Source organism: Canis lupus, chromosome 16, assembly GCF_048164855.1.
Source record: "Canis lupus baileyi chromosome 16, mCanLup2.hap1, whole genome shotgun sequence".
NCBI lineage: Eukaryota > Metazoa > Chordata > Mammalia > Carnivora > Canidae > Canis > Canis lupus.
In genome coordinates, this window is record NC_132853.1 from 1701809 (window position 1) to 1716115 (window position 14307).

At 43.8% G+C, this 14307-nt stretch overlaps 1 protein-coding gene across 20 annotated transcripts in view; it reads right to left on the reverse strand.

The window, feature by feature from the left end:
• The window catches only part of DENND1A (DENN domain containing 1A), a 508126-nt gene that overhangs the window by 50903 nt on the left and 442916 nt on the right, over positions 1–14307 (reverse strand). For all 20 annotated transcript variants that reach the window (XM_072777866.1, XM_072777861.1, XM_072777848.1 and 17 more), the window contains 4 exons: positions 13006–13046; positions 10808–10879; positions 9511–9567; positions 1069–1200 (listed from right to left, as the gene is read on the reverse strand). In XM_072777866.1, the coding sequence (XP_072633967.1) occupies positions 1069–1200; positions 9511–9567; positions 10808–10879; positions 13006–13046 (302 nt within the window). The remainder of the gene's footprint in view (positions 1–1068; positions 1201–9510; positions 9568–10807; positions 10880–13005; positions 13047–14307) is intronic.

The window sequence follows — 14307 nt, forward strand, 5'->3', positions numbered from 1 at the left end:
GTATTATCTGAAAATACTGATTATGGAGGAAGATTCTTATGTGTCAATAGTGTCACCCCTTACCAGAATAACCCACAGCAACCATTTCATTAATTCTCCTCTATTTCTGGATAGCTCAATGCTGGTACAAAGTAGGCACTTGGATAAATATCTGTTAAAAACAGGGCATTTAAAATGTACGTTTCTAGATCCTATATGTGATGAAACAGCCGTTATACTTAAGGTAAAATCATAAAGGCTATTTTAGTCATGTTCCATCCAATCAATGGCTAAAGAAATCAAGTGATTTAAAAATAAGTAACCTTGCAAATTCTTGTCACAGCACATCTTACTCATGGCCATTTTTCACAAACCAAATAATTATGACTTTTGCTCATCAAGAGAGTAGGTTTAAGAGAAATTAAGGGGAGCGTGTACAATCTTTTTCAGCTGAAAATAAAACCCACTGCTTGGAAATAGATTGAAAAATTCAGTTTCTATACGGAATACAATGTTTTACTTAAGGGGGGGGAATAAACAAATAGACAATTTTTCAAATGCTCAGGTCATCAGAAATAGTTGGTGAAAGAATCAGATCTCTGGAATAGTAGCGCAGGGGTTTCCTCTAAGAAGCATGACTCCTGATATTGATTTGCAGGAAGTACATTAATAAAGAACTCCTAATTGATTTTTTTTAAGACTTCGCTTGTTGCCTTTTATTTGAAGGTGCAAAGAAGGGCCTGGGATGCTAAAGTGTTCTAATGAGATGCTTAGCTAAAGGAGGCACCTTCAACAGAGTGCCTTGGAGTGGGGGAGGCGGCAGCCGCATTTAATGACTTCATTCAAGAGTTGAGCTACTGTATGACCAGAGCCATGCTGTCTCCTCAAAATTTCTGAAAACTCCCCTTCAAACACGTAAACACACGTTTGTACCGAATAAACATTCAAAGGTGTGCAAAGCTCCAAAGAGGGGATTTGCCAAAGACAGTGGAAATGAAAAGTCTGTCTGCCACAGTGCTCTAGCTTCTGCTAAAAAACTACAAAAAACAAACAACAAAGCAAGACTAGTCCAAGGGCCTGGGTACATACCTGTCCGAAGTGGACTGTGATTGGCCTTCGGTCTTCTCGGAGCTTAGGGTGATTGGCCTCCACCAGTGGGGACGGCACGGTCTTTGGCAGCTGCTCTTCCATGGTGGGGGCACAGCCATTCTCGGTGATATCCTGTGGGGAGAAGCCAGTGGGGGTTGGCGTTGGGGTCACAGCACCTGCTGTGAGCAGCTGTTCCCTCCAACCCCACAGCTCAAGGGCCTGCTATGGAACACCCTCTGGGAGGTTCAGAGCCTATTCTCCTGGAAGCAGAAGGGTAACTTGGCTCTTTGACTTTTAAAGACAGGAGAAGCCAAAATCATACACATTAAATTGCAAAGACAACAATAATTCATAATAGTGGGGAAAAAATCTTTTTATTCTACTACCTTACACAGCTATTTCCATTTTTACATATTCACTTTGTCCACATGCAGACATTTAAAAATTACTTGCAATCACAGCTCATGCATAATTTTACATTCTATTTCTTCCTACTATAAGACTCTCTATGGTGCTACAGTCATTTTAATGATAATTTTAATAGATGCATAATATTTTATTGAGTGGATATATAATAATTTAATAAACCACTCTATTACTATTGGGCATTTAGGTTCTTTTCTTTTCTTTTCTTTTCTTTTCTTTTCTTTTCTTTTACTTTCTAGACACCATTGTGATAAGCATTGCAATTTTTTTTTCTTTTGGATTATTTCTTTTATAGAAGTCCCTAGGAATGAAATTACTAGGTCAAAAGATATAAACACTTTAAGCCTTTTTATTCATTCTACCAAATTGCTTTCCAATTTACACCAACTACCGACAATGGGTGAGTTATCAGTTTCATGGTACTTGTTAGCCTTTTCATTTTAAAAATGTATTGCTAATTTAGGAGGTGTAAAATTAGACCTCATTGTTGTTTTAATTTGCATACTTTGTTATTTGTGAGTGTGGACACTTTCACGCTTGCTTATTGATGACGTTACTATTTGTGAAAACGAGGTGTTTGTGCTCCCCTTTTTCCTAGCCTTCCCCTTTCTGGCAGAGAATGAGGAGACCCAAGTTTGAGGTAGGATTTTATAACCTGGAGAATATTTAGGGAACCAAAGTAACATATTTAAATTCAGAAATTTACATTTAATTTGGGCTTCTGTTGAATGGAGTCAAAGTATAAAGAAAAGAAAAACTCCAATGTGCAAAAGGCAGATAACTCTTCCTTTGGTTCCTTGGGACTTGGCTGGTGCCCGCTTGTGCTGTATGGACCACGTGTCTTACTCAAGTTGTAAAAGTTGCTTAGATTTTTATTGGAGCAAGGCAATGAATAAATGTACAAATAAACATTTAAATAATAATAATTTTCTTTTTACCAAGTAAAAATAACTCCCAGTCAGAATGAAATAATAAAAAAACCCTCCGATTCTTTTCATTGCAAAAACAAAGATGTATTTTGGTCTACAAGACACACACCTTTAGTAGCCATTTAAATTCTGCACACAAAAGACTTGACAACTGGTTGCTTTCAACGTAGCCAAATAAAAAAGAATGGTGGCAAATGGAGGAATGTGATCCCTTATTGGATAATAATGCATTAAGGAAGAAATACATGTAACATTTGTTAATCTCTGTCTCCTCGTCTATAAAATGTGGATATACTAGCTGTAAGGAGTAAAGGAGATAAAGTGGCCTAAGTGTGTCCAGAACATTATTACTCAATAATGTACTATGTACAGCACTCAATAATAACAGAATGCCTACTAATAAGGTATAAACTTTATTATAATAAACTGTAGAGATCTCGCTATATTCAACCCCACACACCCAGCTGCAGTTTCTGGCTCTGCTTGGTAAAAGCACAGGGAGGCGATGCCCTCTAGGTTTTGCAGGAAGAGTTTACATTAAGTGGCCCCCAAGTCTTAGGCTGGCTGAGGCTGTGTGATGAGAGGCTGCCGACAGCCAATTAGAAATGACTCTTTTGGAAAAGGGGCTGCCCTAAGGTGCTCAGGTCAAGTGGAACAAAGAAGGGGAGGGGCTCCGTCTGCGCCAGAAAGTAACAAAGGGCAAAGGGGGCATTCTGGATCCAGGTGGGGTTACTGGGAAGACAGACACAAAGGCTGGGTAAAGCCAAACAGTTAAAAAAAAAAAAAAAAAAAAAAAAAAAAAAAAAAAAAGAAAGAAAAGAAAAAGAAAAAGAAAAAAAGAAAAAGAAAAAGAATCTACTTTTAGTTCAGGAAAAATATGGCACGTCGACACGTGTGTATGAGTGACTGGCTGAAAAAAATAAAGAAATGGAGCAGTAAGGTTACATGGTAAGAAAATACTGAAAGTAATAAAAACTCTAAGATGATAGCTATTTAAAAAAATGTATGTGGTAGTTTTGGGAAGTGTTTTGGTTTAAGCTTATAAGGAAATGCTGTCTTCTAAGTTTTGTTTTTACCATTAACTAGTTGATTTTTTCCAACCTTTCTGTACCTGTTTCTTTATTTTTACAACGGGGAGACCGCCACCTGCTTGGTGAACTTCAAAGCTACGGGGAGAATGAATTAAAGGAGATGAAAGATGAGGGAGCTTGAAAACGGTTATGGTCCTGCACAGACCGAACCTTAGATCCATATCTTCTGCAAAATGGAAAGAGCACCATCTCAAAAAAGAGCTTCCCTTCACTGTGTTGAGTGCCTACTACTGGCAGGCACTTTTCCAGACCCTTGACTTTCCACACCACACTTCGTTTCCACAGCAACCACAAGGTAAACAAGATTATCGCTCTTTTATAGGTGAGGAAACGAGGCTCAAAGAGGGCAACTCACCCAAAGCCACACAACTAGAAAGTGGCGAGACCAAGAGCTATGTGATTTCTGGCATTTATACCAATATCAACCCCAAACAGCAGCATACATGAAGGTATTCTGAGTTGAGAAGGTGTTCAACAGACATCAGGTATGATCGCCCCCTCTGGTACACTGACACTAAACTGCCACCCCTTATGGTCTCTTTGCACTTACTTTTCTTCTCCTCTCTAAAGACTGCCAATTCCTTGGCATTTGGGTTCTCTGCCCCAGAGCCCTGAATATATAGTACATACTCTCCGATAAGTCTTCGTAAATGGAGTTGAACATTTGGAAGACAAATGTGTCCAATACACAAATGTGCATCAAAAAATAGTGCTGCACGTTATTTTTTTTTTTTTTTCCAGTTAGAAGATCCCGAAGTGCAAAAGACTTCTCACAAGGTCCCGTGGCTTGCCCCACCAATTTATTAACTTCTTCACTGTTGCCTGTAGCTGGGGAAGGGCAACTGCTCCCTCCCAGAGACAGCAGAGAGGGAGGAGCCCTAGGCAAGAAAGAAATAGGGCCAACTCACATCCTCTACTGTATCTACCGGCAGAGATCTCGCACATAGTAGAGATCCCGTGATTAAAGAAAACTGTGGTCTCAGGAGGAACTGAGAGACTGTTCAGCAAAGGGTTTGGGAAAACAGGCACTCTCATACCCTTCTGGAGGGAATACAAATTGGTAATTTATATCAAACCCTAAAAGAAGTGTATGCTCTTTGGCTGATTAATTGCATTCCTAGAAATTTATCCTAATCAAATAATTAAGAATTTCTGCAATGTTTTACCTACGAGAATACCTGCCTAGAAAAAACCTAGACCTAACAAGTATTCAAGAAAGGGACTAGTAAATGTATATATGCCCATCAGACAAAATTTTCTGCGGCCACTTAAAACAATGACATGCAGAAGAAACATTCAGTGGTCTGAGAGATGCTCGGAATATAGTAAGTGAAAATGCAGGTTATAAGACGAGATCAATTTTTTTTTTTTTTTGCTTGCCTGATTTGTTGAATTGTCTCCAATAAACATGTTTTTTGTTTGTAAACAGAAAAAAAAAAAAAAGACTGTCGAAATGTCATTTTGAAAATGCAAAACCAATAAGTTGACAGGAGGGAGGCACTAGCCAGGACTACAGATCAGAGGCCACCAGAGGGTCACAGACCTTTTACCAGGAGCCCTGGGGCCCAACCAGTTCCCATCTCTTGGAGTCGGAAAGGAGTTCAGAAAATAGTTCGGTTCCTGTCACCTTCCCTAAGAGTTTGCTGGAATCCAAAATCATGACTGGGGTCTAACCTCCACCTGTCTGTGGAAGAGACAGGACAGTGTGCAGTAAGGCGCTGGACAGAGTACCTCTGGGAATTCAGGAGGCAGAAACCTAGGGAAGGAAGGAGGCTGACCCAGAAGGAGCCTAGGATATGACTTCATGGGGCAGAGGTGCAGGTGGAGTTTTCCAGGCCTGGGTGTATGTAGAAAGCACGACCTGGTTAAGAAGGGCATGTGGCTCAGCAGCTGGGGCATTCTAAGACTCCCTCTGGCTGAGGTAGAGGAAGATTTGAAAGGCTTTAATCAAGAGAATGATTCAGTCAGTGCTGTGTTCTAGAAAAATTGCTCTGGTGGCTGTGTGGATGACCAAAAGGGAGGTGATCCCATGCCAGCCACGCTCTCAGGGTTTGTACAAGTGGGTATCTGGACAGATTAGCTGCTCTGGATGTGGGATATGAGGAAAGAACAGGATTGAAAGTCCCACTGAGTGAGTGGCTACTAGGTGTTGCCGTTGAAAGCCATTATCTCTTCTAATCCTTACAACAATCTGGCAAAAGTCGATCCTTCCGCTCATTATAAATGAAAAACAAAACAAAACAAAAAAAACCCACCAGGTTCAGAGAGGTCTAGTAAGTAACTCAAGGTCACACAGTTAATATCCTATGCAACCAGCACTAAACCCAGCTCATCTACCTCAGACACCCAAATACCACACCACAGTGTCAGGCGTTCAGAGGCCCCTGTGGGTATGAGGCAGGGCCCTTCACATCTCAGACTCAGATTCCTGGTCTCGCTGGTCTCCATTTTCAGATTTGTGCAGGGCCCTTCTTTTGCAGTCTACTTCACACCACAGCAAATGCAAATTCAAATATGAATATTGATATCAAAACAATATCCAAAGTTGGAATTTCTGTGATTGAGGCTGCAGTGTATTTTAATGTGTTGGAGACAGGGAGCTGACAGTTGTGTGATAAGGTGTGAAAATGTCTGTTCTACGGGAGTCCACCTATATCTCCCTGTCCCACACACGCTTACTCTCTTTAATATGCTAGGAAATGTTGGGCCAGAGACTCGAGGCTTTGCTGACCTGACTGTGAACTTGCTCCTCTTTGTCACAAACTCTATGTCGACAAGCTTGATTTATCTTTCCAAGATCAAAGATCTAGAAACTTTAAAAGGGGGGCTGTGAAATGGGCCCATTTGATTCAACCATTCTGATACTGAAGAAAAAAAAGAATTTTCCAAGGGTTTCCCAACGGACAAAAAAAATGACATCCTTATGTGAGCATTTTAATGTTCCTTGCAGGCGAGAAGGAGCATGTGTGAGGCCACCGTCTTTCAAACAGGGCACTCTGATGCCAGCCTTGCATGGTGCCGCTAGAGAATGCAGTGTGTTGACAGCCACGAGCCCGGCCACACAGCATTCTCCTACACACCAGGTCCGGCAGGGAGATGCTCTAGAGGAAAGCACTACGTCCTCGTCCTCCCTGTAGAAAGCGGTGGCTGGGGAGCATCTTGGCCATTTCTTCTTCCTAATTTTGAGCAAGTCAGGCTTCAAAGGAGGCTGAGCTAAGGAAGAACTTGACCACCTTGCCACATTCATCCAGAGAAATATGTTATCCATCCTTCTTTTTTTTTTTGTTGTGGGGCTGAAGCAGAGCAGGTATGGAATAAAGCCACACTATAGTATCTATTAACAATTATTTGCCAATGGTCACATGGATACCCTGGAAGCTCCCCTTTCAGATGCTTTGAAAATCTGCTGCACAAATGAACAAGGGATGGAAAAGGGGCCCTGCTCAGTCATATTAGAGCTGGACCCTCCACACACCATGGTGACCTCTCTGCAGGTCGGGCCCACATTTTCTATTTGCAATTCAAACCCAAGGCGAGAGCGCAGAGGGCAAGATTGGGTTCTTGATTATATCTGCGAGGTCACCATCACTATGCAGAGTTAGAGGAGGCCAGGTGGCAACCCAGTACATTTGAAAATTGGATCTTTGTTGGGAACTGCCTCAATTTCATAGCAGAAACCAAACTTGAGATGTCTGTATTAGACACATCTGGGGAGCCACACAGATATGTTGCCATGTGAAGGGGAGGGGGGCAGCGGAGGGGAGGGGAACAAAAAAGCCAAGGAAATATTTTCTACTGCAGTGAGAGAGGTCAGATGGAGCCAAATCCTAAATTAGCTCAAGAAAGGGAGCAGGAGAGCACCGCTGAAGACCAAGTCCTGTCTGCACTGAACAATGCTGGAGTTTCAATTACAAAATAGCTCTTCCAAGAACAACTGCAAAATATCAAGTCTGTAGAAATCTGTACGACCGAAGGGGGGAAAAGTGAAAATTGAAAAAGGTGCACTAATAGATCTGTCAACAGTCCAATGGTGACAAGCCACATTTCTATAAAATGCCTTCACCATTTGTGTCACCTGAAATGTACTGACACTTTCTATAGAACATTATCTCCTGAAGCTATTCTTGAAAAGACTGGCAGGGGGAAGAGGAGCAGGGGAGGGAAAAATCTGCTTTAGATACTATCAAGGAAAGGGAGGGGAGGTGGCGTGGAAGGAGAGTGATCTAGATTGTTTAAGTGAACCTTTGAACAACATCAAAAAACTGGAGCTTAACTGGTTATTTGCAGAAATGTTACGTATCATAAAAAGGGGATTTTCATAAGGCCCAATTCTTCCCCATACCAGGAGGGAGGGGATGGCTCACAGAGAGCAGATCGAACCAATGAGGAGCATCTGTCCTCCGCCTGAGGAGGGACCCCTTTCTTTACTTACTTCAAGGAATATTTTAATACCAGCTGAGCCTACGATCAGGTCATCAAGGAGGGAAAATTTGGTGAGAGAACTACCCTCTTCCTGCCTCTCTCTATTTTATCCAATTCAGTTACATGTGACTGGGGTAAGAGATAAAAAAGTATGTATCAGACTTAACATCCAGGTAAAGAATTCCACCTGCCAGCCTCTGGCAGGGCACAACAGATCACAGTGAAGGTCCACCTGGATTTACAGGACAGGATTTTTATTTTGAGACTTGAATCTCAGCTGTTAAAAATTCACTCTCAGCTGAAACTAGGAACTTAAATGCTTAGTCGGAACAAATTATTTTGCAATTAAAAGAAAGGAATCAATTCCTTTGACCATTTCAAGTTAATTAGAGGTCCTTTCTGACTTCATAAAATTAAAACTGCTTTCAATTTTTAAAAAAAACTGCCGAGATAGACAAAGGCCTTGTTAGAGTTGCACATTTTGGGGGTGTGGAATAATGATAGAAGTGCTCCCAAACATCTTTTGGAAAGCAAACACTTGTTTCAGGAAGGAAATATGAAACGCTGTTGTGGTAAGAGCACAGACACTGGGAATGGATGAGTCTAGAACCCCATCCAGGCTCTGTAAGCTCCAACAGCATGACCTTGGGCAAATTCCTTTACCTCTGAACCACAGTCTATTTTTTTGTATATTTTTTTATTGGAGCTCGATTTGCCAACATATAGTATAACACCCACGGCTCATCCCGTCAAGCGCCTCCCTGAACCACAGTCTAGTCTCTTTACACATGAAATGGGAATAATACCCCCCAGGGTTGTTCCTAAGGCTTAGACATAACCGTCGTTAGGAAGTGGTCATCGAAGTGTGGAACCCTGATAATGATGACATTCACCATAATATAAAAACACCCTCCGCTATGTTAACCTCCCTATACAAGGCTAGAGAATGAGGCAAGGGAGTCTTGGTCAGCAAGTAGCCTATAGGATTTCACACCATCTTACTGATGGTCCAAGAAGACAGAGCCCTCTCCCCGCTGCCCAAGAGTCTTACACGGGAACTGCTGGGCTCCTCTAGGTTAACCTGCCACTGTGAGGGGAGCCTGTGGTGTCCTCCTGAAACCCACCCTTTGTGCTTTGTGTCTGCGTGGTGGCCATGTGCATGCTGGAACCACGGAGGTCATTACCTTGGAGAGGCTTCTTGGTTTTGGTTACAAGCAGCCCCAGGGCAGAGGTCAGCTGTGGGAGGGAGAGGGGCCCTGATGGGGAGGCCGAGCCAGTTTCTAGAGAGCCTCATGAACCCCAGGCCTGGTAGGCTGGGCAAGGGGCAGACTGACAGTGGTAACTCTGAACTCGCTTGCCTTTGTGGATTTAAGCCAGTCTTAATGTTATTTGAAGACAGTTTTTTATCTGTGAATATTTATAACAGTGTGAAAACTCCCGGACAGCTGGTAATGCATTTTGAAGTGTGCTAACAACACTGTATCAAACAGCCCTCTATTGATCACATCATACTTTTTTGTGGCCACGCGTTTCATACACGGTGCTTATACATTTTGAATAAGAACTTCAAGTACCTTTTGCTTCAAGCGGTTTTTCACCTCTTTTATTCCCATTTTTGCATGATCTTTTGCCTGCATGAAAAATTAATTTAAGTTAAGATTCTCTCTCTGTTTCCAGCAGGGACTACGCTTGATTTCAATCCGTTGCGAATCACCTTCTCTGATTACTAAAAAAGAGAAGGAAAAATGGGATCATCAAGTCGAAAACATAATGGCTATGAAAACAAATACAATGTTAAGAGGTTAAAAAAAAAATCCCTTAAAGAGGCTATGGAGATTTTATTTTCTGCATTTTGATGGCACTGAGTACCCCCCTCCCCCCTTTCCGAAGGCCTTCTTCTGCTCTCTATAATTATTTATCTCAGCAGCCTGGTGACAGCCACCAGTAAGTGTAGATAGAGCAGCAGCTTTTGTGGCTGCAAGAATCTGAATATCTATTACATTTCACCAGGGCAGGGCCTCAGGACCAATTTTCTGCCTGGGCTGACTGGCTTGAGCAGACACATCGCTGGGCTTCCCTAGCGCCGTTTCTTAAATCTCACTTCGGCACACACCCTGGCTTTTATTTTCTGTCATTTTAGACCTGTATGGTTCTGCTGGCAGCCACCCGCCTGGTTAAAATAGCTACAATTTAAGCACAGAAAGGACTAACAAAATTAAAAATGGAAATAAAACAAAACCACTCCAGTTAAGTGGCTCATGTCAAATTAGCAAGCAAGAGAAACCATGAGAAAAAAAAAAATACTTGTAAGAGATGGAACATCGGATCGGGAGCTGACGTGTTCTCCTATTTTCTCTCTGCTGTAGGCATGAGTCTCACAAACAATGCACGTCCTATAGGGCAGTGGTGAGAGAGATGATGAAGGATTTGGGACAATTAGGGAGTGTGCCCCACCATGAGCACTCCTCAGTAACCAGCAAAGGAGCGGCTTTATTTTGACATGATAATGGGGATCCCCATAGGAAAGGGTTTACCATAACACCCGGTAGACCACACCTCCAGGTGTCAGGGACACAGGCAAGAGCAGCCAGCATTCTAGCCACCCCCGTCGACATCTTATTAAAAGCTAAAACCAGTGGCTTCCCATTTCTTGACTGCAGCAGCTGTGAGCAGAAACGGTTTAAAATGAAAAGCATCTCTGACCTGGTCACAAAATAATCAACACTAAGTAACTCTAGGAGCCCTGGAAGCTTTAGGAAACAACACGGTGGCTCTTGAATCATCTCCGCAGTATAGGTCAGGTATGTTCGAGAGTTTCATCCTGCTAAGGGACAGATGTGTTCGGGTCCCAAGACCAAGACCAGTACTCACAAACTTATAGACAGTCTTCATAGCCGGGTTCGCCTTCGTTTTTACAGTATTCAGAATTGCCCCGCTTCCTTTCTGTAATAAAAAACGTCAATTAGCAATTCGGGCTGAAGATAGAGTGGGCCAACACCAACAGAAGTCTCTTCTCTTTGAACAAGTTAAGCAACATTCCAAGAGTGTAATTTAATTAGAGAAACAGGCCTAGATAGTAACCGGTCCTGGGCAATTAGTTATGGCCACGGCAGGATCGCCCTGGGTGGGTACCGGGAGAGCAGGATGAGGATGAGGATAGTGATAACTAGCTTCAGGGGGAACCAGTGTTTTGCTTGGCACCCGTCCGCTGGCTGGAAGAAAAGCTCTTCGTGGGCTCTCTGAGGCAAAGTTTCCCCATAGTAATCTATGGCTTCTCAAGAAAATCGAGTTTATTTGGCTACCTTTGGTCATGTGCCTTTCTTTCCTCACCGTGGTTTTCTGTGTTGTTATTTTTAATCACTCTGGTAGGCTGCCTTCCTTAACATCGATATCTTGAGGGAAGGAAAGAATGAGAAGCCATCAACGGGAATCATGGCTTTCATACAAATCCAACATACCAGTTTCTTTGTTCAGTTTCTTTGGGAGAACAGGGGAGAAGAGGAGGAGGGACGGCTCGCCCAGTACACAAAGGATGCACACAGGCTCTAGGCATCTTGTAAGGGCTCATTGCAGAGACACCCTATGTTAGCCTTGGGGGGTACTCAGTCCCAGGGAGACTGGTCTTAGCCCTCACAGGCTTCCAGTCTGGGGGGCGCCCCAGTGTCAACAGTTGCAGCCAAAGCTCGTGACAGCTGTACTGGCTGTGTGTAGAGGCAGCTCCTGGTATGCAAGGTCAGGGGAGGGATTAGAGGATGAAACATTTGGCCTGGTCCATGGAGACTGTGGGGGACAGGAAGGACATTCTAGGGACATGTTAAAAAAGTGCAGTCACTGGAGGAACCGCAAGTGGGGCTAAGGCCGGATGGGGTCAGTGCATGAGGGGCCAGGATATGGAGTCCATACTCTAGACGATTTTTAATCAGATGCATCAATAATCAGATTTGTAGTGGTTTGGGAAGATGATTCTAACTGATTTGAACAAAGAGAGAGACAGGATCAAGTAGGTATATACAAGAATAAGATACAGTGAGATAATTATGGGGATTAACTCTTAGCACAATTTTTGGTAACAGCCCATATTAGGAATTTTGAGCTTTAATTAAAAACACTGCAGTCTGACCTAGAAAGCATTCTATGTTGTAGGACAGTATGAAATTTTTACCCACTCATTTATTCCACACTGCTTTCCAAAATTACTCAGTATCCTATTTCAATGGTCCTTTGGAGTATTAAAACTCCTTTTACCAATCAATCAACAAGTCCTTATTGCTTGTCTATGATCTGCCAAGTGCAGTGTTTGGCCATACAAGAAGAACAAAAGAGTTCTTTCATTGAGGAATTGCTTATTCTCGGCCAACTGCAGCCACTTCCAAGGGACCTGCCTTGGCAGTGGTACGCTCAGCCCACAAGCAGGAGAGAACACTTAACATATTATGTTGGAGTTGCCCATTTACATGCACCTTCCCAAGAAGACAGGGAGCTCCCCCAGGGCAGGGACTGTGTCCTCCTGCTCCCTGTTACACAGGAGGCCGGTACACAAGACGCCTTCAGTACATGCACACTGACAAACCCAAGCACAGGCAAGAATTTGAATTCTTTGGTGGCTTCTGAAGACCTTAGCACCTAGCTTCCAATACAAGAAACTGTTCATAACAATAGTGAGGCAGTGAAAACCTCAGTGATAAGTCCTCCATCGTCCCAGGAGCCTTTGCTGTGAACAACACTGCAGAGCAGCATTTTTTATTTTCTTATGAAAACTTCCCAATCACACTGGTCTCCCCAGAAATGCTCTAGGATAACAGCATCCACTCAACAGGCCTTGGCCAGCTTCCTGAGATGAGGAAGCTTCTCCTGGCTCTCTTTGCCCTCACTGAGGGATGCCTTAGATGGTCTCATCACGCAAGCCTCCACTTGGCACCAGATGGCCTGGCTTTACAAGCAGAAGCATCTTCTGTTGAAAGAATGGAGGGCCCCGGACTGAAAGACCACCTTGCAGGTGGCAGGGGAAGTGGAGGGCTGCCAGGAGGCTCAGGAGGGGTCTGGGGGACTCTGCGGGGGTGCACACTTACCCGGACTGTGGAGAGCCACTGATGGTAGAGTTTATCGCTGCCTGGGAAAAGAGGAGTTAGAGAAGTGGTTAAAGTTATGCGCCCTTAGGAGTTCCTTGAACTGCTTACAGCAAGCAGGATTTGAAGAGTTCAGTCTGGAGAAGGACATGGAAGCTCCCATGCTCTACTCCCCACAGGAGGCAGCAGTGAGATGCTGCCACAAGTTTTCTTTCTCAGAGATCCAATCCTATTAGTGCCCTGAATACTAGCCCCAATTCTCCTTCCTCATTGCCAACTGGGTAGAGGTCAGGTGGGACCCCTTAGCACTCCTGATTCTCTTCTCCAGTCTTCTTGTCCTGGTCCCATCACCCCCTCGGCCTTTCCACCCTGTACTTCCATCCCCTCCACCCTCCATTCCCTCAGAAAGGCTGCTTCCCTTGCTGGCCACCATTCCTTACTCTCTCTGCCGAGGAGAGTCAACCAATGGCTCAGACGTCATTTCCTCTTTGTCCCCCCCGCCCCCACCTTCCTCTGAACAGCCTTCAAAAACAGGTAACTCCTGTTAGAAGAAGTCCACTTTCTCTGAACCTCTGTGAGCCACCCCAAGTCAGGAACCACAGGGCTGTGTGTCCCCCCAACTGCTGGACACACTCAGCCCCAGCACACTTGAGCAGCGACAGGGAAAGAAAAAGGAGGAGTTGTTGGGGGAGCTTGTTCATTTTGTCTGGAGGGATAAGGAGGTCCTATCATTGGGCAGCTTTTCTAAAAGCTCTGAATGACTTGACTTAGTTTAACAACACTTTATAAAGCCTGTCTTCTCAGAACTCATATTCAACTCTGAGAGCGTTGCCTCCTTTGTGAAGCTCTCACATTACAGAGTGAGGATTAGTGGAGTCCTATTCTAACTGCATAAAAGCCTATTTCTGCTCCTTTTCCTGCACTGGTTCAATCTGTATTTGTCTTTAGTTATGCAGTTCTTTCTCCTACCAGTAAAAGCTCCTTGAGGGCAAAACTCGGTCCTCTGTTTCTTACTCTATAGGGCCCTGGACATGGCGGGAGTCCCAGAGATGCCTATCACTGACCCGCTGTCCCTGGCTGTGGACTGGTTGTATTGGTTGTTTGCGCTCTCCACGCAGGCACAGGCTGGTCGGGCCTAGCAACGAGGTTTTATGCCCGACTCTATGAATTTATGGGCCACCAGCTGGATTACATAAGCTGAGTCCAGACCAAGCACGTGCCCACCAGCGAGGGAGCCAACAGCATGATTATTATTATTTTGCATTTGGTTTTGACCTCACTGCCACAGACTAAGGCTTTGGGACT